This window comes from Bos grunniens, chromosome 8 (genome assembly GCF_055505025.1).
Source record: "Bos grunniens cultivar Pamir isolate PY7600 chromosome 8, Bosgru_T2T1.0, whole genome shotgun sequence".
Lineage (NCBI taxonomy): Eukaryota > Metazoa > Chordata > Mammalia > Artiodactyla > Bovidae > Bos > Bos grunniens.
Window position 1 is genome coordinate 3025900 of NC_141172.1, and position 25664 is coordinate 3051563.

The following is a 25664-nucleotide window of genomic DNA, read 5'->3' on the forward strand; positions in this document are numbered from 1 at the left end:
GCATTGTGGGAGACCCAGGTGATCCCTGAGTTGGGACAATCCCCTGGAGAAGGAAATGGCAACTCACTCCAGTATTCTTGCCTGGAAAATCCCATGGACAGAGAATCCTGATAGGCTACAGTCCACGGGGTCGCAAGAGTCGGACACAACTGAGCTACTTCACTTTCTTTCTTTCTTTCTTTCCTTCTTTCTTTCTTTTCTTTCTTTTCTTTTTTGCTGGCATACACAAATTTTAAGTGTATACCATACCCCTGCAGAGCTATAATCACAATCAAGAAAGTGAAGATATATTACCAAAAGTTTAATACAGCCCTTGGTAATCCCTTCTCCTTTCCTTCTAGCCAACCCGTAATCCCATCTTTCATATGCTTTTTGTCACTATAGGTTAGTTTGAATTTTCTAGAAATTTATATGAGTAAAATAATATATTGATAGTATACACGTTATTTCATCTGATTTCTGTCACTCGGTGCTATTGGTTTTAGGGTCATCATATGCACATAAAACTTCCACTCTTTTTATTATGAAGTAGTATCCCAGTATTTATGGGCTTCCCAGGTTGCTCAGTGGTAAAGAATGTGCCTGCCAATGCAGGAGACACAGGTTTGGTCCCTGAGTCAGGAAGATCCCTGGAGAAGGAAATGGCAACCCTCTCCAGTATTCTTCCCTGGAGAATCCCATGGACAGAGGAGCCTGGCAGGCTACAGTCAAAGGGGTCACAAAGAGTCAGACACGATTTAGTGAATGAGTGCTTGCACACACACACACACACACACACACACACACTCACTCTCTAGTGTCTGGACACACTGCAGTGTGTTTATCCGTCTCCCTTTCCATGGACTATTTGTTGTTTCCAGTTTGGAGCTATTGTAACTAAAAGTATTATGAGCAGTCATGCACAGGTCTAAGCGGACATATGCTCACTTTTTTCTTGTGTAAACGCCTAAGAATGGCGTGCCTAGATCATGTATTATGTATGTATGCAAAGTTTTAAAAAACTTTCAAATTGTTTACCAAAGTGTTTTTTACAATTTTCTATTCCAGCAGCAAACATATAATGATTCCAGTGCTTCTGTATTCTTGCCTAAACTTGGTATGGCTATTCCTTTTAGTTTGGTGATTCTAATAGGCATGGGATAGCACGTCATTGTTTTTAATTGGTGTCGTCCTGATAACAAATGATGCACTTAAAGCTGAGGGGTGTGTTTACATTTGCCCTGAGATGAGCTTTTTGGTTTTCTCCCCACCCCTTGCCTCCTTCCCTCAATTTCTTTGTGTCATTGCTGGTGATGAATATCTGTATGATTTTAAAGCATTTTAATATCTTTGAGTAAAAGGGAGGGAGAGTTTTGTTATCATGCCATATTTTACCATCTTCAAGAGGAAGTTTTTCCAGCTTTTGACTATTCCTCTGATTTGTAAGTATTTCTCTGTAAATACTCTATTCCTTTAGATAAATTGGTGATTTATAGATGATAGATAATCTTGCAAGTTCTACTTCCTTGAATAAACCATAGCTGACACAATATCTGTAGATAAACCAGAGATTATGCTGCCTTCATAATAGAAGATCACTGTTTTTGAAGGAACATTCAGTAAAGAAAATGAAGTTGTTGAAAATAAAAAAATATACAAACAGATATGAAAAATTCAGTACAGAATTTCAAAGATAAATTGACAAAATCTCCCTAACTAGAGGCACAAATGAAAAAGAAAGAACAGAAGAGAAAAATAATTTTAAGAAATTGTATGACCAATTCAAAACATCAAAGATTTCTTGACAACCAATCTTGAGTTATCATTTCCAGAATGATTCAATCAGATAAGAAAAATTGCTCAAGTGAGGCATGGAATTAGAACTGAACATTTCAGGAAATGTATCCACAGGATGAGAATAGTTTATTCCTTTTATAGTAATATATATATATATATATATAGTCACCTAGATGTAATTAATCAGTTCCTAGTTAAATGAAGAAAGTATAATAAAATATATATGAATAACAGTAGAAAATTTTAGTATAAAGATGGGAAGGCTATCTGGTTACTTACAATATAGACATTTCTGATATTAATGATGTGAACTTAGTCTTTAAGACTTTACTGTAAATCTAAGCAGTTTAACATTCCATTAAAATCTCTTCACTCAACAATATTACTAGCATTGTTGTTTGCATATTTCAGGTGTCTATGCCTTCTTTACGCCACATTTGTTGGAACAATGAAAAGTTTATGAAACATGGATCACAGATAATTTTTCACTCCATCACTACAGGAATGGGAGAAAGAATCATTTATACTTTAGTGAGCTTTTTGGAAGTCTATTTTGGTTCCATAGAAATGTAAATCCACTCGTCTTGAAATCAAGACATGTATGTTAACATATAGTCCTTAATGTGGAGTTTCAGAAATCGCCTTCTTTTGTCCATTTGATAACCAAAGTTATCTCTTCACCACTCCCCCAACCACCCAGGCCAGACTGAGGATGTGATATTCATGCTGTTTTTATGTTTGATGACAATAGCACATGTCATCATTTTCATCCCTTCATCTCTTCTCATGCATCCAGCTTCCTTAATAATCTGCTGAACAAGATTTTACTGGTTCTTCAGCCTCATTCAAGTTTATCATAAATAGCGTATGCTCTAGAAGGTATGTGTTGCCATTAATAATCAAAATTAATATGTTGTTTTTATGAAGAAACTATTTTCAATGTGACATATATCTATACTTATCACTCAGTGTGAAAGCTGAGATCATTTCAGGTTCCTTGTTAATTGTTATTCAGTCACTCAGTCGTGCCCAACTATTTGTGACCCCCATGGACTGCAGCACACCGGCTTCCCTGTCCTTAACCATCTCCTGGAGCTTGCTTGAACTCATGTCCATTGAGTCAGTGATGCCATCCAACCATCTCATCCTCTGTCTTCCCCTTCTTCTCCAACATTTATTCTTTCCCAGCATCGGGGTCTTTTCTAATGAGTCAGCTCTTTGCATCACGTGGCCAGAATATTGGAGTTTCAGCTTCAGCATCAATACTTCCAATGAATATTCAGGATTGATTACCTTTAGGATTGATTGGTTTGATCTCCTTGTAGTCCAAGGGACTCTCAAAAGTCTTCTCCAACACCAAAGTTCAAAAGCATCAGTTCTTTAGTGCTCAACCTTCTTTATGGTCCATCTCTCACATCCATACATGACTACTGGGAAAGCCATAGCTTTGACTACACAGACCATTATTGGCAAAGTAATGTCTCTGCTTTTTAATAAGCTGTCTAGGTTGGTCATAGATTTTCTTCCAAGGAGCAAGTGTCTTTTACTTTCATGGCTGCAGTCACCATCTGCAGTGAATTTGGAGCCCAAGAAAAGAAAGCCCGTCACTATTTCCATTGTTTCCCCATCTATTTGCCATGAAGTGATGGGACCAGATGCCATGATCCTCGTTTTTTGAATGTTCAGCTTTAAGTCAGCTTTTCACTCTCCTCTTTCACTTTAATCAATAGGCTCTTCAGTTTCTCTTAACTTTCTGCCATGATGGTGGTGTCATCTGCATATCTGACGATATTGATTATTGCTCTTGGCAGTCTTGACTCCAGCTTTTTTTTTTTTTTTTCAGCGTTTTCTTTTCTTTTTTTCTTTTTAATTTTATTTTATTTTTAAACTTTACATAATTGCATTAGTTTTGCCAAATATCAAAATGAATCCACCACAGGTATACATGTGTTCCCCATCCTGAACCCTCCTCACTCCTCCCTCCCCATACCATCCCTCTGGGTCGTCCCAGTGCACTAGCCCCAAGCATCCAGTATCGTGTATCGAACCTGGACTGGCAACTCGTTTCTTACATGATATTTTACATGTTTCAATGTCATTCTCCCAAATCTTCCCACCCTCTCCCTCTCCCACAGAGTCCATAAGACTGTTCTATACATCAGTGTCTCTTTTGCTGTCTCGTACACTGGGTTATTGTTACCATCTTTCTAAATTCCATATATATGCGTTAGTATACTGTATTTACGTTTTTCCTTCTGGCTTACTTCACTCTGTATAATAGGCTCCAGTTTCATCCACCTCATTAGAACTGATTCAAATGTATTCTTTTTAATGGCTGAGTAATACTCCATTGTGTATATGTACCACAGCTTTCTTATCCATTCATCTGATGATGGACATCTAGGTTGCTTCCATGTCCTGGCTATTATAAACAGCGCTGCGATGAACATTGGGGTACACGTGTCTCTTTCCCTTCTGGTTTCCTCAGTGTGTATGCCCAGCAGTGGGATTGCTGAGTCATAAGGCAGTTCTATTTCCAGTTTTTTAAGGACTCTCCACACTGTTCTCCATAGTGGCTGTACTAGTTTGCATTCCCACCAACAGTGTAAGAGGGTTCCCTTTTCTCCACACCCTCTCCAGCATTTATTACTTGTAGACTTTTGGATCGCAGCCATTCTGACTGGTGTGAAATGGTACCTCATAGTGGTTTTGATTTGCATTTCTCTGATAATGAGTGATGTTGAGCATCTTTTCATGTGTTTGTTAGCCATCTGTATGTCTTCTTTGGAGAAATGTCTATTTAGTTCTTTGGCCCATTTTTTGATTGGGTCGTTTATTTTTCTGGAGTTGAGCTGTAGGAGTTGCTTGTATATTTTTGAGATTAGTTGTTTGTCAGTTGCTTCATTTGCTATTATTTTCTCCCATTCTGAAGGCTGCCTTTTCACCTTGCTAATAGTTTCCTTTGATGTGCAGAAGCTTTTAAGGTTAATTAGGTCCCATTTGTTTATTTTTGATTTTATTTCCAATATTCTGGGAGGTGGGTCATAGAGGAACCTGCTGTGATGTATGTCAGAGAGTGTTTTGCCTATGTTCTCCTCTAGGAGTTTTATAGTTTCTGGTCTTACGTTTAGATCTTTAATCCATTTTGAGTTTATTTTTGTGTATGGTGTTAGAAAGTGGTCTAGTTTCATTCTTTTACAAGTGGTTGACCAGTTTTCCCAGCACCACTTGTTAAAGAGATTGTCTTTAATCCATTGTATATTCTTGCCTCCTTTGTCAAAGATAAGGTGTCCATATGTGCATGGATTTATCTCTGGGCTTTCTATTTTATTCCATTGATCTATATTTCTGTCTTTGTGCCAGTACCATACTGTCTTGATAACTGTGGCTTTGTAGTAGAGCCTGAAGTCAGGTAGGTTGATTCCTCCAGTTCCATTCTTCTTTCTCAAGATAGCTTTGGCTATTCGAGGTTTTTTGTTTTTCCATACAAATTGTGAAATTATTTGTTCTAGCTCTGTGAAGAATACTGTTGGTAGCTTGATAGGGATTGCGTTGAATCTATAAAATGCTTTGGGTAGTATACTCATTTTCACTATATTGATTCTTCCAATCCATGAACATGGTATATTTCTCCATCTGTTAGTGTCCTCTTTGATTGATTCCAGCTTATGCTTCATCCAGCCCAGCATTTCACATGATGTTAAACTGCATAGAAGTTAAATAAGGTTGTGAAAATATACAGCCTTGATGTACTCCTTTCCCAATTTGGAACCAGTTCATTGTCCCATGTCTGGTTCTAACTGTTGCTTCTAGACCTGCATACAGGTTTTGCCATAGTCAAGTCAGATGGTCTGGTATTCTGATCTCTTTTAAGAATTTTCCAGTTTGTTGTGATCCACACAGTCAAAGGCTTTAGTATAGTCAATGAAGCAGAAATAGATGTTTTCTGGAATTCTCTTTATTTTTCTTGTGAATATTTAACTAAAATAATTTTTGAATTTATTTAGAATCACAGCCTCTATATTTTCCTTATTATGTAGTATAATGTAGTTTCAGTTATGTCCTTAGGCTCTACACAATGTTACTATTAACAGATGATAAAGTTAACTATTACTTTATTGATCTGACCTTTATTTATTACAAGGAATACATTTATTAATAAGAATATACCCCCCCACCTCTTAGCTTCAGTTATGTTTTCTTTGCTAATCTTCCTTTCTCTTGCTGCTTTGATTCTAATTTACCTTTTTACCAGCAGTTTCGTTATTTTCTTTGCATTTTTTCCACTCTTTAATGGGTTTGATCTCAACTTCTTCTCTGTATACTTCAGATGACATGGGGGTGCAATGTGATCATGTTGCCTTACTCTTTTAGAAGAGATAAAAGATGTTCAAGCCATGGAACTCTGACAGTCTGTGAAAATTATACAAAGAAGAATGCTAACAGGCCAAGTCAGATGCTTTTGACAGTAATGTTCCATTTAAAAATAAAAAGTTGTCACTTTCTGGGGAATTCACTGCATAGGAATTAAATCAAGCACTTCCCCTTAGAGGAGTGAGGATTGAAGGAGAGATAAGATGTAGAAATCTTATTGTATATGTTACACATACTTTCTGAACAAAACTTAGTCCTGTTTATCATTAGACCTTAAGGATTAAGAAAATTTTATATTTGTAACTGTGTAGGTAAAACCAGTGTGCACCAGTGATGAATTAAGTTAAATAAGCTTTTAAATGGTTGGGATGTTGAGGCAAAATATTTCTTAACATAATTTCTCCTGTGTTGTCTGAAGACAATGAAGCTTTTTATGATAATTCAAAGAATAACTACATAATTAGGAAATACAGCCTCTCCCCAAGATCATATTAAAGCTGAAAAATGATAGAACACTAAGATTTCCTTATAAATGTGTCTCTTTTAGACATTTTGTTGTTTAGTTGCTAAGTTGTGTCCAACTCCTTGTGACCCCATGGACTGTAGCCCACCAGGATACTCTGTCCATGGGATTCTCCAGGCAAGAATACTGGAGTGGGTTGCCATTTCCTTCTCCAGGGATCTTACTAACCCAGGGATCAAACCCACATCTCCTGAATTGGCAGGCGGATTCTTTACCACTGAAAAACATGGGAAGCATTTTAGACATAAGCAATTCTTAATTTCTTTCAGAGCAAATCCTTATCAACGACATCAATTCATGTATATAGATTTATATCAGCTCCACTTTATTTTTTTTTCTCTTTATAATAATTTATTTTTTTTCTTTTATTTTAAATTTTATTTTATTTTTAAACTTTACATAATTGTATTAGTTTTGCCAAATATCAAAATGAATCCACCACAGGTATACATGTGTTCCCCATCCTAAACCCTCCTCCCTCCTCCCTCTCCATAGCATCCCTCTGGGTCATCCCAGTGCACTAGCCCCAAGCATCCAGTATCACGCATCGAACCTAGACTGGCATCTCGTTCCATACATGATATTTTACATGTTTCAATGCCATTCTCCAAAATCTTCCCACCCTCTCCCTCTCCCACAGAGTCCATAAGACTGTTCTATACATCAGTGTCTCTTTTGCTGTCTCGTACACAGGGTTATTGTTACCATCTTTCTAAATTCCATATATATACGTTAGTATACTGTATTTATGTTTTTCCTTCTGGCTTACTTCACTCTGTATAATAGGCTCCAGTTTCATCCACCTCATGAGAACTGATTCAAATGTATTCTTTTTAATGGCTGAGTAATACTCCATTGTGTATATGTACCACTGCTTTCTTATCCATTCATCTGCTGATGGACATCGAGGTTGCTTCCATGTCCTGGCTATTATAAACAGTGCTGCGATGAACATTGGGGTACACGTGTCTCTTTCCCTTCTGGTTTCCTCAGTGTGTATGCCCAGCAGTGGGATTGCTGGATCATAAGGCAGTTCTATTTCCAGTTTTTTAAGGAATCTCCACACTGTTCTCCATAGTGGCTGTACTAGTTTGCATTTCCACCTACAGTGTAAGAGGGTTCCCTTTTCTTCACACCCCCTCCAGCATTTATTATTTGTAGACTTTTGGATCGCAGCCATTCTGACTGGTGTGAAATGGTACCTCATAGTGGTTTTGATTTGCATTTCTCTGATAATGAGTGATGTTGAGCATCTTTTCATGTGTTTGTTAGCCATCTGTATGTCTTCTTTGGAGAAATGTCTATTTCTCCTAGAGGAGAACATAGGCAAAACACTCTCTGACATACATCACAGCAGGATCCTCTATGACCCATCTCCCAGAATATTGGAAATAAAAGCAAAAATAAACAAATGGGACCTAATTAACCTTAAAAGCTTTTGCACATCAAAGGAAACTATCAGCAAGGTGAAAAGACAGCCTTCAGAATGGGAGAAAATAATAGCAAATGAAGCAACTCACAAACAACTAATCTCAAAAATATACAAGCAACTCCTACAGCTCAACTCCAGAAAAATAAATGACCCAATCAAAAAATGGGCCAAAGAACTAAATAGACATTTCAGCTCCACTTTAAAGATCTGTGCTCAGAATGAATGTAAATACTTCTTGCTACTTAACTCCCTATAGCCTAAATCAAAATACAGGTAAGGTTTTTAATATAAAAAATACCCATATCTCTGGCAAGTATTCTTTTTAAAAATGAAGTTTCCATAATCAGACAATGGAGATGTAATGTTATTACCAACAATGAATGGTTATTATTAATATAAGTTTTTAGGTAACCAAGTCAGTTTTATTCTGTAACCCAATGTGTATAGTTTTAGTTTTCCCCAGCTGTGTACTCCTTTAACATTGCGGTAAGTGTTCTAGCTATTTTGCATTTCCAAATACACGTTTAACTCAGCTCATCTCACTACATAAAACATCCCAATTACACACACAATAACATTGCCACCAGTAAGGAAGCAAGCACTCCCAAGATTTTAACTTGGATTACTTTATAGACTAGTGATCAGTTCCTTGAGAAATGACCACTTAAAGATACCTCTTCCAATCCAAGATCATGCTCTGTTACTCCAATTATTTAGTTATTCATTAACTTCTTTCAGCGGTGTTTCCTATATTGTCAGTATGGGGAGCAACCTTGTGCATGTTTTGTTAGGTTTATTCCTAGGTAATTGGTATTTTCATGTTATTTTAAAAAGTGTATTTCAACTTTGTTGTTAGTGCATTAAGAGTTGGTTCTATATTGGCCTTCGTCAGTAAACACTGACCAAGTTACATCAGTTTTCATAGCTTTCCAGTGTTGTCTCTTTTTTCAGTATACATTCATGTCATTTAAAGTGAATTAGTCTTTATTCTTCCTTTACAGTATTTACAGCTCTTATTTCTTCTTAAAGACATTTCTCTTGATTGCCCCAGGTAGATAGGATCAAGATTGCAGATTGAGTTGAGGTAAAAACACTTGACATTTTCCTGTTTTCAGCTTCGGTGTGGAAAGTGTTCTGCTTCACCAATAATGTATGATATTTGCCACATTGTTCTTGTGGTTACCCTTTGTTACATATTTAAAGTCCCCTTCTGTTCCTAGATTACTGGAAATTTCCATTAGTGTTGAGTTTTATCAAATGATTTTTTTTAAATACTGAAATAATATGACCTATTCCTCAATGTGATTTATATTGATGAATTTGAATGTTAAGTCAACATTGTATTGCTGGAATAAATCCCAGTTGGTCATTATAAGCTGTCTTTTAAAATATTGGTAGATTCATTTTGCTAATCTTTTGTTAAGTTTTTTTTTTTTCATCTATATTCCTGAGAGACATAGATCTGATATTTTCCTTTCCTATAATACTCTTACCTGGTTTTGATATCAGGCTTATGCTGATACTCTAAAAAGATATTTTAGAGTCTCTCTTTTCTAAAAATATTCCTGTAAAGATGGCACTATTTTTCACTTTGACGTTTGGAAAAATAAATTCATCGGGGAATCCATGTAGGTCTGGAGTTTTCCTTTTCATTTTAATGTAATGCCCTCAAGGTCTATTCACATTGTCTCAAATAGAAGGATTTCCTTCTTTCTGATAGGTGAAGAATAACCTGTTGTAAATGGTAATCAAAATAAGTTGGCAGAGAAGACAAATGCTCAGTGATATCACTTTACATATGAATGTAAAAATCCTTAGTCCATAGAGAAAAAATGAAGTGGTGATAATGACTGGCTAGAGTTGAGGGAAGTGGGGAGATATTGGTCAAACAATACAAACTGTGAGTTGTAAGATGAGTAAGTTCTGGAATCTTTTGTCACCTAAATAGTCCATTTTATTATTTCATGTTTTTCCTTGGTTAGGTTTTGTGTTGTGCATTCCTACGAGGTTTTTAACTGTCACCCTAGAGATTCTAGTATGGATTATTGATTTATTGCACTCTAATTAGGACTTTTATCACTTTCAGAATAATTGAGAACCAACAATTCACCACCTTTCCACCCAAGCCTCCAACTCCGGCCATAACAAACCTTAGCTGGATTTCCTAGTCACACTTTACACTCTCAGGTCTCTGAACCACGCCTGTGACACTTCTGCCTGTTTACCTTTTGCCTTCCTTACCTCTACCGAGAGGTCCCATATCACTGAGAGACATTCCTCATGCATTAATTAATTAAGTGCATTCATTCATCTCCCCATGTATTCATCTCACAGAAATGCTGTGGGGCAAGCCACGTGATCAGTACTGTACTAAGACTTATAGACTCATAGATAGCAAGACATTGTCCATCCCTCCAGGAACTCATGGACGATCACCCTTCTTTTTTAACCACAATGATCTGCTTTTTTAAAATGTTTCTGTTAAACATGATATCATAGGTAATAACTCTGATGTTCATCATTTAATCCCCAGCCCCTGTCTCAGAGAAGTTGCTTAATATGTGGTTTTGAATAAATACATAAGTATCTTTATTTCTTCCCTGGTGGCTCAGATGGTAAAGAATCTGCCTGCAATGCAGGAGACGCGGGTTCAATCCCTGGGTCGGGAAGATCCCCTGGAGGAGGAAATGGCAATCCACTCTAGTATTCTTGCCTGGGAAATCCCATGCATGGGGGAGCCTGGTAGGCTGTACAGTCCATGGGGTCAAAAAGAGTCAGATATGACTGAGTGACAAACACTTATACTTTCACGTTCAATGAACCCAAATTTTATCACTTCCTTATCTGTATAAGGCTCAAAAATGTTTATTAGGTTATCTGCTATGTGGCAGGCACTCTTCCAGGTCCTGGGGATATTTGGGGACACAAAAGAAAGGCCCTACTTGCATGAAGCTTCTATCCCAATTGGAAGATTGCTGATTAACAGGCAAAAACATAAATGTAGAATAGCAAGCTATATGTAGCTTATATATATATAAAAGCAGATTTGGGATCTAGAGAGGGTGTGGAGTGCTGTGTATGATGGTTTAAGATGTATTGATTATGAAAAACCTCTCCAAAAAATTTAATTTTATCAAAGGCTTGATTATATAGATTTTTTAATGAATTTTTATTGGAGTTTAGTTGCTTTATAATATTGTCTTATTTTCCACTGTACAGCAGAATGAATCAGCTGTTTGTAAACATGTATTCCCCCCTTCCTTTTGTGCTTCCCATTCAGGTCACCACAGAGCACCTAGTTTCCTGTGCTATATACACAGTAGGTTCTCATTAGTTATCTATTTTATACACAGTATCAATAGTGTATATATGTCAATCCCAATCTCCCAACTCACCCCACTCACCCTTTCCCTCTCACTGTCCATGTATTTCTTCTCTACATCAGTATCTTTATTTCTGCTTTGCAAATAGCATCATTTGTACCATCATTTTCTAGATTCCACATATATGTGTTAATAGACAATTTTTTTTTTTTTTTTGGTCTTTCTGACTTCACTCTGTATGACAGTCTCTAGGCCCATCAGTGTCTCTGTAAATGGCACTATCTTGTTCTTTTTTCTGGGTGAGTATTATCCCATTGTATGTGTGTACTACATACATCTTTATCCATTCATCTGTCAATGGGCATTTAGGTTCTTTCCATATCTTGACTATTTTAAATAGTGTTGATATGAACATTGGGAAGCCTATCTTTTCAAATTAGAGTTTTTCTCTTTTCAGATCTATGGCCAGAAGTGGGATTGCTAGGTCATATGGCAATTCTGGAGAAGGCAATGGCAACCCACTCCAGTACTCTTGCCTGGAAAATCCCATGGATGGAGGAACCTGTTAGGCTGCAGTCCGTGGGGTCACTAAGAGTCCGACTAAGTGACTTCACTTTCACTTTTCACTTTCATGCATTGGAGAAGGAAATGGCAACCCACTCCAGTGTTCTTGCCTGGAGAATCCCAAGGACAGTGGAGCCTGGTGGGCTGCCGTCTATGGGGTTGCACAGAGCTGTACACGACTGAAGCAACTTAGTGGCAGCAGCAGCATGGCAATTCTATTTTTACTTTTATATGTGGCATTTTAAAGCAAGAAAGAAAATGACAAATTATTCATTAAATGTCAATCCTATAACACCTAGCCATTTGTTTAATGATAAAGTGATGTTTTCCTCACATCTCATACCAGAACAAGTTCCAGATGGTTCAAAAATTTTAATGAATAAAACAAAACAAAATGTTAGTAAAACTGAATTCATGAATGAATTTTTAAAATAATAGTACAGTAGGACCTGATTTATCTATAAATGTAATGTGTAAATAAGAAACAATGTAAAAAAATTAAAATAATCTGGATGGAAAAAAATCTTAGATTTATCTTGATCCACTCGGATAATCCTTTGTAATTGATGCATTAAGCCATTGACATTCACAGTGATTACTGATATAGTTTTCACTAATCTCTACCTTATTCATTGCTGTTTTCTGTTTGTCATCCTTGTTCCTTGTTTGTCTTATACTTCTCTGTCTTTTGTGCTTTGAACTGAGCATTTTATATGATACCATTTTTCTCCACTTCTTAGTATACCAGTTATGCTTCTTTTTTTTTCAACTAAAGAAATTTATTTACTTTTTTTCTAGGCACATAGATGACAAAGTTATAAACAAGTTTTGATACATAGGAAAAGACTTCTGTCCAACTCTTTTTGCTAAATGAATCATCACAATAATTTTTACAATTTTTAAAACACTACACAGCTTTCTTGGGCTGAAGTGATCACAAGAACATATTGATACTGGTATATTCCAGCTACTTACTTCTGAACTGTGGTGTTGGAGGACTCTTGAGAGTCCCTTGGACAGCAAGGAGATCCAATCAGTCCATCCTAAAGGAAACCAGTCCTGAATATTCATTGGGAAGACTGATGATGAAGCTGAAACTCTAATACTTTGGCCACCTGATGTGAAGAACTGACTCATTTGAAAAGACCTGGATGCTGAGAAAGGTTGAAGGCAGGAGGAAAAGGGGATGACAGAGGATGAGATGGTTGGATGGCATCACCGACTCAGTGGACATGAGTTTGAGTAAACTCTGGGAGTTGGTGATGGACAGGGAGGCCTAGTGTGCTGCAGTCCTTGGGGTCGCGAAAAGTCAGACACAACTGAGTGACTTAACTGAACTGAGCTGAACATTGTTTAAAAACATCAATGGAGAAAAGTGTTATTTAAATATCAATTTCATATACAGAAAGTACAATGTTGTTAACTCACTTGACAGTTTCTTGTTTCTCTATCAATTTAAAATTGAGATAACATGGACTCAGACGGCTGTGCTTCTTTGTAACTTTTTTTAGTGATTGCCCTAGAGTTTGCAGGACATTTACAGCTAATGCAACTCCACTTATAAATAAAACTACAGCATTTTAACTGGAGTGTTATGCCTTAAAATCATAAAATGATCCTAATTTTTAATTCCTTCCTTCTATGTCTTGTATCATTGCTATCCTCTGTTCCACTTTTCATAAGCATATGTGTGTCTATATAATGAACACAGAAATAATATAATATATAAACATATATAATCTATTACATTGTTAATATTCTACTTTGAACAAACTTCTATTAAGAATAAGAAAAATTAAAAGGCTTTATTTTTTATTTTACCTTCCTTTATTCTTTCTTCAATGCTCTTGTTTTATGTAGATCCACATTTATAACCTATATCATTGTCCTTCTCCTTATGGAACTTTTTAATGTTTCTCACAAGGCAGGTCTAATAGAAACAAATTCCTTCCATTTTTGCTTGTCTGAGATGGCCTTTATTTCTCCTTCACTTTTGAAGGGTGGTTTCACAGAAGATGGAGTTCTAGGTGGGTAGGTTTTTTTTTTTTTTTTTTTGCTCAGTTCTTTAATTGTCAATATAATATTTCACTCCACTCTCTTCTCGCTTCTGTGGCTTCTGGAGAGAAGTTGGATAAAATTTTATTTTTGTTCCTCTATAGGTTACAAAACTGTTCCTCTTGTTTTCTTTCAAATTTTTTTCTTTACCTTTGATTTTCTTCATTTTGAAAATAATATGCTTCAGTGTAGTGTTTTGGTAGTTGGCCTGTAAGGTGTACCCTGATCTTCAGGGATTTGTGGTTTGGAGTCTGACATTCATTTGGGGAAATTCTCTGTCATTGTCTTTTCAGATATTATCAGGTATCAATTTTCTGTGCTGTAGCCTGCCAGGTTCCTCTGTCCATGGGATTCTCCAGGCAAGAATAATGGAGTGGGTTGTCATTTCTTCCTCCAAGGAATCTTGCTCACCCAGGGATCAAACCTGCATCTCCCATGTCTCCTGCATGAGCAGGTGTGCTCTTTACCACTGAGCCACCTGGGAAGCCCTCCCATTGGGTTTATGTTACACCTTCTGTAGTAATACCACAGTATTTGGATATTCTATTCCTCAAGTTTTTGTTCTGTTCACTCTTTGGATTTTGATGTTTCTATTGTTAAATCCTCTGGCTCAAAGGATCTTTCCTCAGCTGTACTCATCTACGAGGAATCCATCAAAAGCATTCTTAATTTCTGTTAAGTTTTTTCTTTTTTTATCACTAGCGTCTATATTTTGTTCTTTCATAGAATTCTTAGCTCTCTGTTTATATGGCCCATCTGTTCTTGCATGCTGTCTACTTTGTCCATTAGATCCTTAGCATATTAATCATAGTTGTTTTCAACTCCTGGCCTGATCATTCCACAATTCTTGCTGTGTCTCATTCTGATGCTTGTTGTTCAATCACTGAGTCATATCCAGCTCTTTGCAACCCCATGGACTGCACAGCACTCCAGGCTTCCATGTCCTCCACTGTCTCCCAGAGTTTGCTCAAATTCATATCCATTGAGTCAGTGATGCCATCCAACCATCTCATCCTCCACTGCCTCCTCCTCCTGCCTACAATCTTTCCTAGCATCAGTATCTTTTCTAATGATTTATCTCTTCCCATCAGATGGCCAAAGTATTGGAGCTTCAGCTTCAGCATCAGTCCTTCCAATGAATATTCAGGGTTCTTTCCTTTAGGATTGACTATTTTTATCTCTGATGAAACATGGTCCACTGGAATAGGGAATGTCAAACCATTTCAGTATTCTTACCTCGAGAAGCTCAATTCTGATGCTTACTTTCTTCATATTGTGACTTTTTTTTTTGCCTTTTTGACATCCCCTGTGATTTTTCGTTTTCCGTGAAAGCTGGACATGATGTACTTGGTAAAAGAAACTGCTGTAAACACGCCTTTCATGATGTGATGTAGAGGTGTGTGGGAGGGCATTCAGGATTTTCCTCCCCACTTTGGTTGGGCAGGATGGTTACCATGGCTCAAGTCAGGAGTTTCCTTCTCTTAGGTCCGTTATGCTCAGCAGGATACACCTGAGCAGGTGAGCTCTGTTAACTAGGTTCCCCAGAGGGCAGGCCTTGTTGATGGGAAGAACCAGGTATATTTCAAAATGGTTTCTTCTATCTTCCTCCTGCCAAGAACACAAGAGAATTTTTCTCTGGTATCTACTCTGGGAGCTTTGTTGAGCTCCTGGAGATAAATGTCACAATAAAATTGGAGCCTCTCTATGACTGAATCCTCGGAGACCTTTTACCTCTCAGGCTTGCCTGCTCTGAGTCTCCAGCAATTTGTCAATTACAGTTCAGATTTCTTACCCTGGACAACTGGTTCCTGGCATTTCTGCTTATGAGTCTTGCTCTGGTAAGCCTGGGCTCCTGCTTCCCCATCTGTCTCTCCTCTCCTGTGTCTACTCCTCTCTTCTGCATCCATAAAGTGTTGTTGAGTCTGTTCAGCTTTTTATCTGCTGTTAGTACAGAAAGGAACTTTCCAAGCTCCTTCCAGGCTGAACCAGAAAACAGAAGCCTTAGATTTAAATGAAATAAACCTAGAAAATATTTACAACATGGGTTCTTAAAAAAGCTTTAGCAAACATAATATGTAAATTGCTCTTAAATGCAGATTGTCTTGTAAAAATCTCTGAAAATCTGTTTTAAAATGTAAGAAATACAGATGATAAATATATATAAATTAATTTTGTTATTACTCAAGAGAAGGGAAATTAAAGTTTGAATAATCTGTATTTTTACCAGCAAATTTCAAAATATTCTGTAATGCTTCTGGGGATGTTAGAAAACTATCTACTAACTCTAAAGATATTCTGGAAACTTTATTTGCAAGAATTATCCTCCCTCTTCCAAGTATACATACCTAGGAATCTTAAGCAAGCAAATATGTTTATTAAGATTGTTTACAATATAGAATGGAGAAGGCACTGGCAACCCACTCCAGTACTCTTGCCTGGAGAATCCCATGGCCAGAGGAGCCTGGTAGGCTGCAGTCCATGGGGTTGCTAAGAGTCGGACATGACTGAGCAACTTCATTTTCACTTTTCACTTTCATGCATTGGAGAAGGAAATGGCAACCCACTCCAGTATTCTTTTTTTTTTTTTAATTTAAATTTATTTATTTTAATTGGAGGCTAATTACTTCACAATATTGTATTGGTTTTACCATACATCCATATGAATCCACCATGGGTGTACACGTGTTCCTCATCCTGAACCCCCCTCCCACCTCCCTCCCTGTACCATCCCTCTGGGTCATCCACTCCAGTATTCTTGCCTGGAGAATCCCAGGGATGGTGGAGTCTGGTGGGCTGCCATCTATGGGGCTGCACAGAATCCGACACGACTGAAGCGACTTAGCAGCAGCAACAATATAGAAAGTTGAAAATAACCTAGAAATATATTTTGACCAAATACTATAAATTGGAAGGCTATGGACTAATGTCAACCATCAGAAGTAAATGAAGTATTGCCTTTTTTTAAATTCGACCCAGAGGGATGGTGTGGGGAGGGAGGAGGGAGGAGGATTCAGGATGGGGAACACATGTATGCCTGTGGCGGATTCATTTTGATATTTGGCAAAACTAATACAATTATGTAAAGTTTAAAAATAAAATTTAAAAGAAAAAAAATTCAATTATGTTTGATAAAATCAAATTATAAGGCAGTATGTATATTATCAGTATATATGTCTTCATAGAAATGTTTAAGCTCTTAGCTGTGGTTTTCGCTGAGAGGTGAGATTGTACTTCTGTGTTGCTTATTTTTATTATGAGTATGTTTCATTTCTCTAAATGAAATAAAATAATGATTTGATAAAATCTTGCTGCTGGAGCGTTCTCTGGAGCATAATAACAAGAGAGACTAAAGAAACACATTCACATCCTATTATCTGCTCTAGAAGTGGAAATGGTTTTTAGGCAGACACTTATCCCTTTTTCTTTTCTCCTGATAGGGAAAGGTGAACACGGAAAACCTTACCCCCTCACTGAGGAGGACCACGACGACTCAGCTTACAGGGAAAATGGTTTCAATATTTTTGTCAGCAACAACATTGCTCTAGAGAGGTCCCTGCCAGACATCCGGCACGCCAAGTGAGTGTCCACTTGCCCATGTGCAGGGTGGTGTCCCTTGTCTCTTTTGATTCATTATGTTTTGTGTATATAATCGTGAGTTATACAATTAAAAACTTTACCTATTAATTTTATAGAAGCCATTTATATTCCATTATTTTATATATACTTTTGGGTTTGGGGGGTTTTATTGAGGTATAGATAACTTACAATGTTGTGTTAGCTTCAGTGACTGAATTAATTTGCTGTGGCATCATCGACTCAATGGAATTGAATTTGAGCAAACTCCAGGAGACAGTGAATGACAGGGAAGCCTAATGTGCTGTAGTCCATGGAGTCCAAAAAGAGTCAGACATTACTCAGCGACTGAACAACAAATGGTCTATATTTACACGTATAGCTTCAGATGGATAGCATATATGTATATGACAAATTACTTTGCTATACATCTATATATATACATTTTTTATCTGTATACTATTTTTCAGATGCTTTTTCTTAATGAAACTTATAGTTACCAAAGGGGAAAGGGTGTGGAGAGATAAATTAGGAGTTGGTGCTATATTCATTACTATATATAAAACAACCAACATAATCTTAGGTATTTTTTATTTAACCTGAAACAGCCTCTAAAATTCCAAAAGATCAACTCTTGATGCTCAGAAGCTTAATACCCATTTTCATTATTGAGTTGGTGGTATGATCTCCGTTTACATTGAAATGCTCTCAGATGACATCTGTCCCTTTGCCTTTGATCACATAGGGTATGATGTGTACATTTTCCTTAGTGATTAGCGCTGTTAGAATTGCCTACTGGTGCATGCCTTGGACTGACTGCCTTCTCATGTCAGCCGTTATCAGTGCATTATCGTTACATTTTCTATAGAAAATGCCTGAAGTGAACACATCCATCATCTCGAGGGAATGGTTGGTTACTCCCGTCACTTAGGAATTGCTTGTGGCTTGTCAGTTGACAGTGCATTCAGCTTTTACTGAATTGAAGCTAAATATTAGAGTCTCAGTGGAAACAAGGAGACTATTACCTACAGTTGGAGGAAAGCCTTCTCTCTGTCCACCCTTGGCTAATCCTGACCTTGCTTAGAGTACCTTTTTTCTAGTCTGTTACAATTTTCTTGTTTAGCATATGCAATGCCCAAAGTATGCCAAGAACATGACTGTGATCAGAATTTGGAGCAGTGGTGTTGTCCTGCATACTTGATAAATCTATCCAACTAATATATTGACCTCAGCATTTTGTTCTCCTTTAGAAACACTGGTGTGAAAGAAAAAAAAATCAGAGAAGATTAAGGGCATCCTTAAGACTAGGACTCTAAATTAAACCAATAATGTACGTTAAATAAAGCTGTGTGCAAAAGCAGTTAGCCCTTTAGGAACAAAAAATCAGTGAATTCTGGTTTGGACAACTGTTTGTTAGTTGCTTTGCTATATTCTGTCTTTATTGATTTTATTTTAAAATATAAAAACTTAACAGTTTTCTCCTTCAGTTTTATGTGAAATTGCATTTTCTAATATGGTTAACCAAAGGATTCATGTGAAGAAAAAATTAATTTTCCCCTAAACTGAATGCTTTCTGTACTGTCTAGGCCTTCTATCTAGCAAAATTATTCCCTTGTCACCTGAAATTATCTATGGTAATTTCTACTGACCAAGAATGTTTCTAGTTATGAGAAATTTTAATACCTAATTGCCCACCATCAAAGATGCATTAAATTGCATTGTTGGCATAATATCCTCAGAGCATAATTTCCATCCACCTCCTCCCCCGCCCCCACACTTCCAATCTTTTTATGTTTATGCAAGTGGAAAGATTTGCAGATGGAAACAGTGTAGGAAATCATTGAAGTCAAAAGAAGGTTGATATTCTCATTCTTTGCATAGAGTGTATTTTTAGGGTAACTACTACCTTTTGAGAAGAGACATTCCTAGGCAATAATGGAAAAGAAAATGGAAAAATGGAAAACAAGACATTTTGAAAATTTTATCAGAACTACTATGTTTACAGTATTGGAAGGTATTTTTTAAGTGTTAGGGATGAAGAATGTCGCTAAAACATGGTATGTGATGGTATTCTTATTTCCTGAGGCTTGAATGTCTAATAGGACAGTAATCTAGTAAAATAATAACAAAAAGGGAAAACAAACTATCTTAACAGAAGATTGCAGAAGCATGCCAGGCAAACGTTAAGAGTGAGATACAGGAGAGCTCATCTCCTTGCTCAGTCCTGTGCATGGCTCTCACCTAGGCGGGAGGGGAGGTGAGATGCCGCCTCTGGTTTTGTCAAGGTACCACCTGCTGGAATCTGGAAACCAAACAAAGTCTTACAGGGATCCTACTGTTTAAAGTCCTGTGCTTTTGACCTTGGCTATGCTTCTCAAAATATAGGCACAGATAACTACAAGAGCATATGACGCAACTCTATCCTTGAAAATGGGAAAGCAGCTGGACACAGATTCCAGTGTTTTCAATTTAACAAAGCTATAGGTTATGGACCGTATTTTGTTTATATGAACAGAATCTATGGAAGAGAATGCAGAATCTGTATGACTTATCTAGTCAAATGTAACAGGTCTAAGAAACTGCATTTGCAGTCAACCAATTCCAACTACTGGCTGAGTTTATCCAACTACTCAGAGTTTATTTTTTGTGTGTCTTAGGATTTTGCAATGCAAAATATCAGGGAATATTGTCTTGCAATTTTGTTGAACTAGATCTTCATTCCAAAACAGATCATTGTGGTTCTAAATCCACTGTTCTACACTATAGATCACTCTCTGTCTATTTGCTTGTGCTCTATTCCTGCTCATGTTCTCAAAAAGTTTCATAATTCTAGGTGTTGCGACATGCGTAGTGCACAAATCTAGTCTACTGTGAAGACTAGAACTATTTAGAACATGGATTATAACAGAAATCCCAATCCGGACAGCACTTTTATTTGTCCTGTTATTTACTTCTTCACTAGCATAAAACTGAACATATTCTTTGGCATCATTGTTTCACTACTCCAGTAATCAGTTTAGTTCAGTCACTCAGTCATGTCTGACTCTTTGCAACCCCATGGACTGCAGCATGCCAGGCTTCCCTGTCTATCACCAACTCCTGGAGCTTGCTCAAACTCATGTCCATCGAGTCAGTGATGCCATCCAACCATCTCATCCTCTGTCCTCCCCTTCTCCTCCTGCCTTCAATCTTTTTCAGCATCAGAGTCTTTTCCAGTGAGTCAGTTCTTTGCATCAAATGGCCAAAGTATTGGAGCTTCAGCTTCAGCATCAGTCCTCCCAGTGAATATTCAGGATTGATTTCCTTTAGGATGGACTGGTTGGATCTCCTTGCAGTCCAAGGGACTCTCAAGAGCTTCTCCCTCACCACAGTTCAAAAGCATCAATTCTTTGACACTCAGCTTTCTTTATAATCCAACTCTCACATCCATGCATGACTACTGGAAACACCATAGCTTTGACTAGATGGACCTTTGTTGGCAAAGTAATGTCTCTGCTTTTTAATACGCTCTCCATGGATAGAAGAGCCTGGTAGGCTGCAGTCCATGGGGTTGCTAAGAGTCAGACACGACTGAGCGACTTCACTTTCACTTTTCACTTTCATGCATTGGAGAAGGAAATGGCAACTCACTACAGTGTTCCTGCCTGGAGAATCCCAGGGACATGGGAGCCTGGTGGGCTGTCATCTCACGGGTCGCACAGAGTCAAACATGACTGAAGTGACTTAGCAGCAGCAGCAGCAGCTAGGTTTGTTATAGCTTTTCTTCCGAGAAGCAAGCATCTTTTAATTTCATGGCTGCAGTCACCATCTGCAGTGAATTTGGAGCCCCAAAAAATAAAGCCTGTCACTGTTTCCATTGTTTCCCCATATATTTGCCATGAAGTGATGGGACCAGATGCCATTATCTTCATTATTTGAATGTTAAGCCAGCTTTTTCACTCTCCTCTTTCATCTCCATCAAGAGACTCTTTAGTTCCTCTTTGGTTTCTACCAAAAGGGTCATGTTATCTCCATACATGAGGTTATTGATATTTCTCCCAGCAATCTTGATTCCATCTTGTGCTTCATCCAGCCTGGCATTTCACATGATGTACTCTGCATATATTAAATAAGCAGGGTGACAATATACAGCCTTGTTGTACTCCTTTTCGAATTTAAAACCAGTCTGTTTTCCCCATGTCTGGTTCTAACTGTTGCTTCTTCATCTGTACTTGGGATCAATCTGAGAGAAACCTGAGTTTCCCCTGTCATTAGAGCATCTTCCCACTGTACCTAATGCAATGTCCATAAGAACTTTACAATGAGAGCTTCTGCATGGCATATGGCAGTCACTGGCTGGCCTGGCTTCATTTTACAGACTTTAGTTTTTCTCCACCTCTATAATATAGCACTATAATATGCTATTGGAGAAGGCAATGGCACCCCACCCCAGTACTCTTGCTTGGAAAATCCCATGGACAGAGGAGCCTGGTGGGCTGCAGTCCATGGGGTCGCTAGGAGTTGGACATGACTGAGCAACTTCACTTTGACTTTTCACTTTTATGCATTGGAGGAGGAAATGGCAACCCACCCCAGTACTCTTGCTTGGAAAATCCCATGGACAGAGGAGCCTGGTGGGCTGCAGTCCATGGGGTCGCTAGGAGTCGGACACAACTGAGCGACTTCACTTTGACTTTTCACTTTCATGCACTGGAGGAGGAAATGGCAACCCACTCCAGTGTTCTTGCCTGGAGTATCCCATGGACAGAGGAGCCTGGTGGGCTGCTGTCTATGGGGTCGCACAGAGTCTGACACGACTGAAGCGACTTAGCAGCAGCATAATCTGCTATATATTAGAGTATAGCAGATTAACAAATGTTTAACATTTTCAGGTGCATAGTGGAGGGCCATATGCGTGTAACCATTCCCCGCAAATGCCTCTCCCACCTAGATTGCCACATAACATTGAGCAGAGTTCCATGTGATACAGTAGGTCCTTGTTGGTTATCCGTTTCAAATATAGCAATGTGTCCATGTCCATCCCAAATTCCCTGACTATCCCTTCTCCTGATCCTTGCCCCCTGGCAACCATATTGCCACTTATATTTTGATTGTGCATTTCCTTTTTATTCAGTAACCCATTTGAATGTCACAACTTTACATGATATAGAACATCTTATTTTGACTCTAAAACATACATTTACAGTACACAGTACATATAAAATAAGGAAAAAGGCAATCATGGAAGGATGGCCTGCATAGAAAAGAAACTGATAAACGTATACATGAGTTAATTGTTAGCAAGATAAAATTGAAGAATATTTAAGCAAATATTACTCCCTGGATATGAATGCATGTGTTAGCAGTTACCACAAGTCTTCCATACCATGCTAAAATTAACGTATGTAACAAGAAATTACACGTGAGGGAAGAGGAAGTACATTAGATTAGGATACATAGTGTGTTAGTTGCTCCGTCATGCCTGACTCCTTGTGACCCCATGTACTGTAGCCCACCAGGCTACTCTGTCCATGGGATTTCCCAGGCAAGAATTCTGGGGTGGGTTGCCATTTCTCCAGGAGTCTTCCTGACCCAGGGATCGAACTCAGGTCTCCTGCGTTGCAGGCAGATGCTTTACCATCTGAGCCACCAGAGAACACATATCGAGTTAGGAGGTATAATAGGAGAGTTGAGGTCAGCTTTGCAGAGAATTCAGGTAAACACATCATTTATGTAAGGTTTCATTTCTTGCTGTGATGAAAATATCATGATACACATTCCACATGCATCCACATTAATTATAGTGTACTTATAATGTGCCTGAGTAGGTGAGATATTTTGAATTAAAGTAGTTCTACTTTGAGGCTTCCCAGATGGCTTAGCAGTAAATAATTGACCTGCCAATGCAGGAGACATGGATTTGACCCATAGGTCAGGAAGATCCCCTGGAAGAGGGCAGGGCAACCCACTCCAGTATTCTCGCCTGGAAAATCGCATAGACAGAGGAGCCTGGCAGGCTCCATGGGGTTGCAAAGAGTCAGACACAACTGAGAGACTGAGCATACACACATGCATATAGTTCTACTCTGAATTGTGTCTTTCCTTTTCCTTTAACCTATATGTCAAGATAAGGAGGTTTTGGCTTCATGCCTTTGATAACAAGCAAGATACTGGATTTGAGGAGAAAATTCTGAGAGATCGCATCTCTTGAGAAAACTTAGAGGAATTTTTAACACTTCTTGTCATGGTATCATAGTGTGATTGCTTTCAGCAGTGTTGCGTTTGTATCAGGCTTCCTATCCTAACTGTGTTCCCTGTATAATTTCAGAACCAGTGGAGAGACTGTCCCAGAAGTGGTTTGCAAGTAAACTGTTATCTTTATTACTGACCGGATTTATTGGTGGGTGTGGTTTAGACCTGGGACAAGTGCAGTTCCTAATACCAAATTCCAGAAGGACGTGCATTCAGCCTTCCAGTCACTGACATTGTTGACAATCCCAGGACAATTGTGAGTTTCCCTGGTGGCTCAGTGGTAAAGAATCTGCCTGCAGTGCAAGAGACCTGGGTTTGACCCCTGGGTCAGGAAGATTCCCCTGAAGGAGGTCATGGCAACCCACTCCAGTATTCTTGCCTGAATAATCCCCTGGACAGAGGAGCCTGGTGGACTACGGTCCATGGGGTCGCACAGAGTCGAACACGACTGAGCACAGATGACAGCTGTAGAGCTTAGGGCCTCAGGAGCAGAAAGAGATGTCTGATCTGTGCACCACAGTGGGTTCCCATGCAGAAAACTGAAGCAGAAGCTGAGCCAAGCATAAGATTCATAACTAATTCAGCAATCTTGTGACTTTCTTTCTCCTAGAGGGGATGTGTGGGAGGATGGAGAGAGGCAGGGTACTTCTCTAACAGCTGGGACCATTTATGGAAGGAAACAACCTCCCCCTCCCCTGGATGACCTGGGCAGAGTGTTGATCAATACTTTGTATACAAGAAGAAAGGTTGATTCTGTATATATACATATTTTGAGTAATTTATATTGCATAATAATGACTGAAGAGTTAAGTATCTTGACTTGGACTGTGTGCTGAACCAAGCAATGGTCATTTTGAATTTCTACATATCCAGTTTACTAACAGGGTGCTAGCTTTTTTTCTCTGAGTATTTAAGATATTTAAAATTGGTGCCAGGTTTACTGTGATCCATTCAGTTATTTCTTTTTCTTCTGATGGTTATCCCTCTGATTCCTTTCCTTTTCCATTCATATCATGAGGAGATAAAATATAAAGAGATCAAGTGAATTACAATTTGAAAATATAAATTGTAAATATAATTAAATTTTGTGAGTCAACTTTGAGTTTATTTTCTTGCTATTTAGTCACTATTCTGACTCTTTGCAACCCCATGGACTGCAGCATGCCAGGCTTCCCTGTCCTTCACTAACTCTCAGAGTTTGCTCAGACTCACGTCCTTTGAGTCGGTGATGCCATCCAACCATCTCATCCTCTATGGTCCTCTTCTCCTCCTGCCCTCAATCTTTCCCAGCATCAAGGTCTGTTAAAATGAGCAGGGTCTTCACATCAGGTGGCCAATATATTGGAGCTTCAGTTTCAACATCAGTCCTTCCAATGAATATTCAGGGTTGACTTCCTTTAGGATTGACTAGTTTGATCTCTTTGCAGTCCAAGGGACTCTCAAGAGTCTTCTTGAGTTTATTAGGAAAAATAATTATGTGTGTCCAGTTTATTTTAACTACAGTGCAGTGAAAGTGATAGAATGATATTTAATTTCACATGAAATAGAAAAATATGATTTGGCTGCTGTAACTCTGAGCTATTGAATGCTAGAATTTATTCACAGAGATGTTTGAGGTTAACCGTATAACAGTGTGCAAGGATTTTCTTAAAATTTCATAGATTCAAGGCTACTTAAAAGTTGGGGAGTTGTTGACAAATATGTAGAACCGGGTAACCATCACTAAAATTGAGACATCAAACATTTCATTCACCCCCAAAGTTCCCCATGTCCCCTTTGCAAGAAATCTCCCCTTCTTCTATCCCTCAACCAG

General features: G+C 38.2%; 1 protein-coding gene across 3 annotated transcripts in view; it reads left to right on the plus strand.

The window, feature by feature from the left end:
- LOC147366557 (polypeptide N-acetylgalactosaminyltransferase-like 6) overlaps positions 1 to 25664 on the plus strand; it is a 487868-nt gene that overhangs the window by 289669 nt on the left and 172535 nt on the right. For all 3 annotated transcript variants that reach the window (XM_086414644.1, XM_086414647.1, XM_086414645.1), the window contains exon 3: positions 17485 to 17623. In XM_086414644.1, the coding sequence (XP_086270770.1) occupies positions 17485 to 17623 (139 nt within the window). The remainder of the gene's footprint in view (positions 1 to 17484; positions 17624 to 25664) is intronic.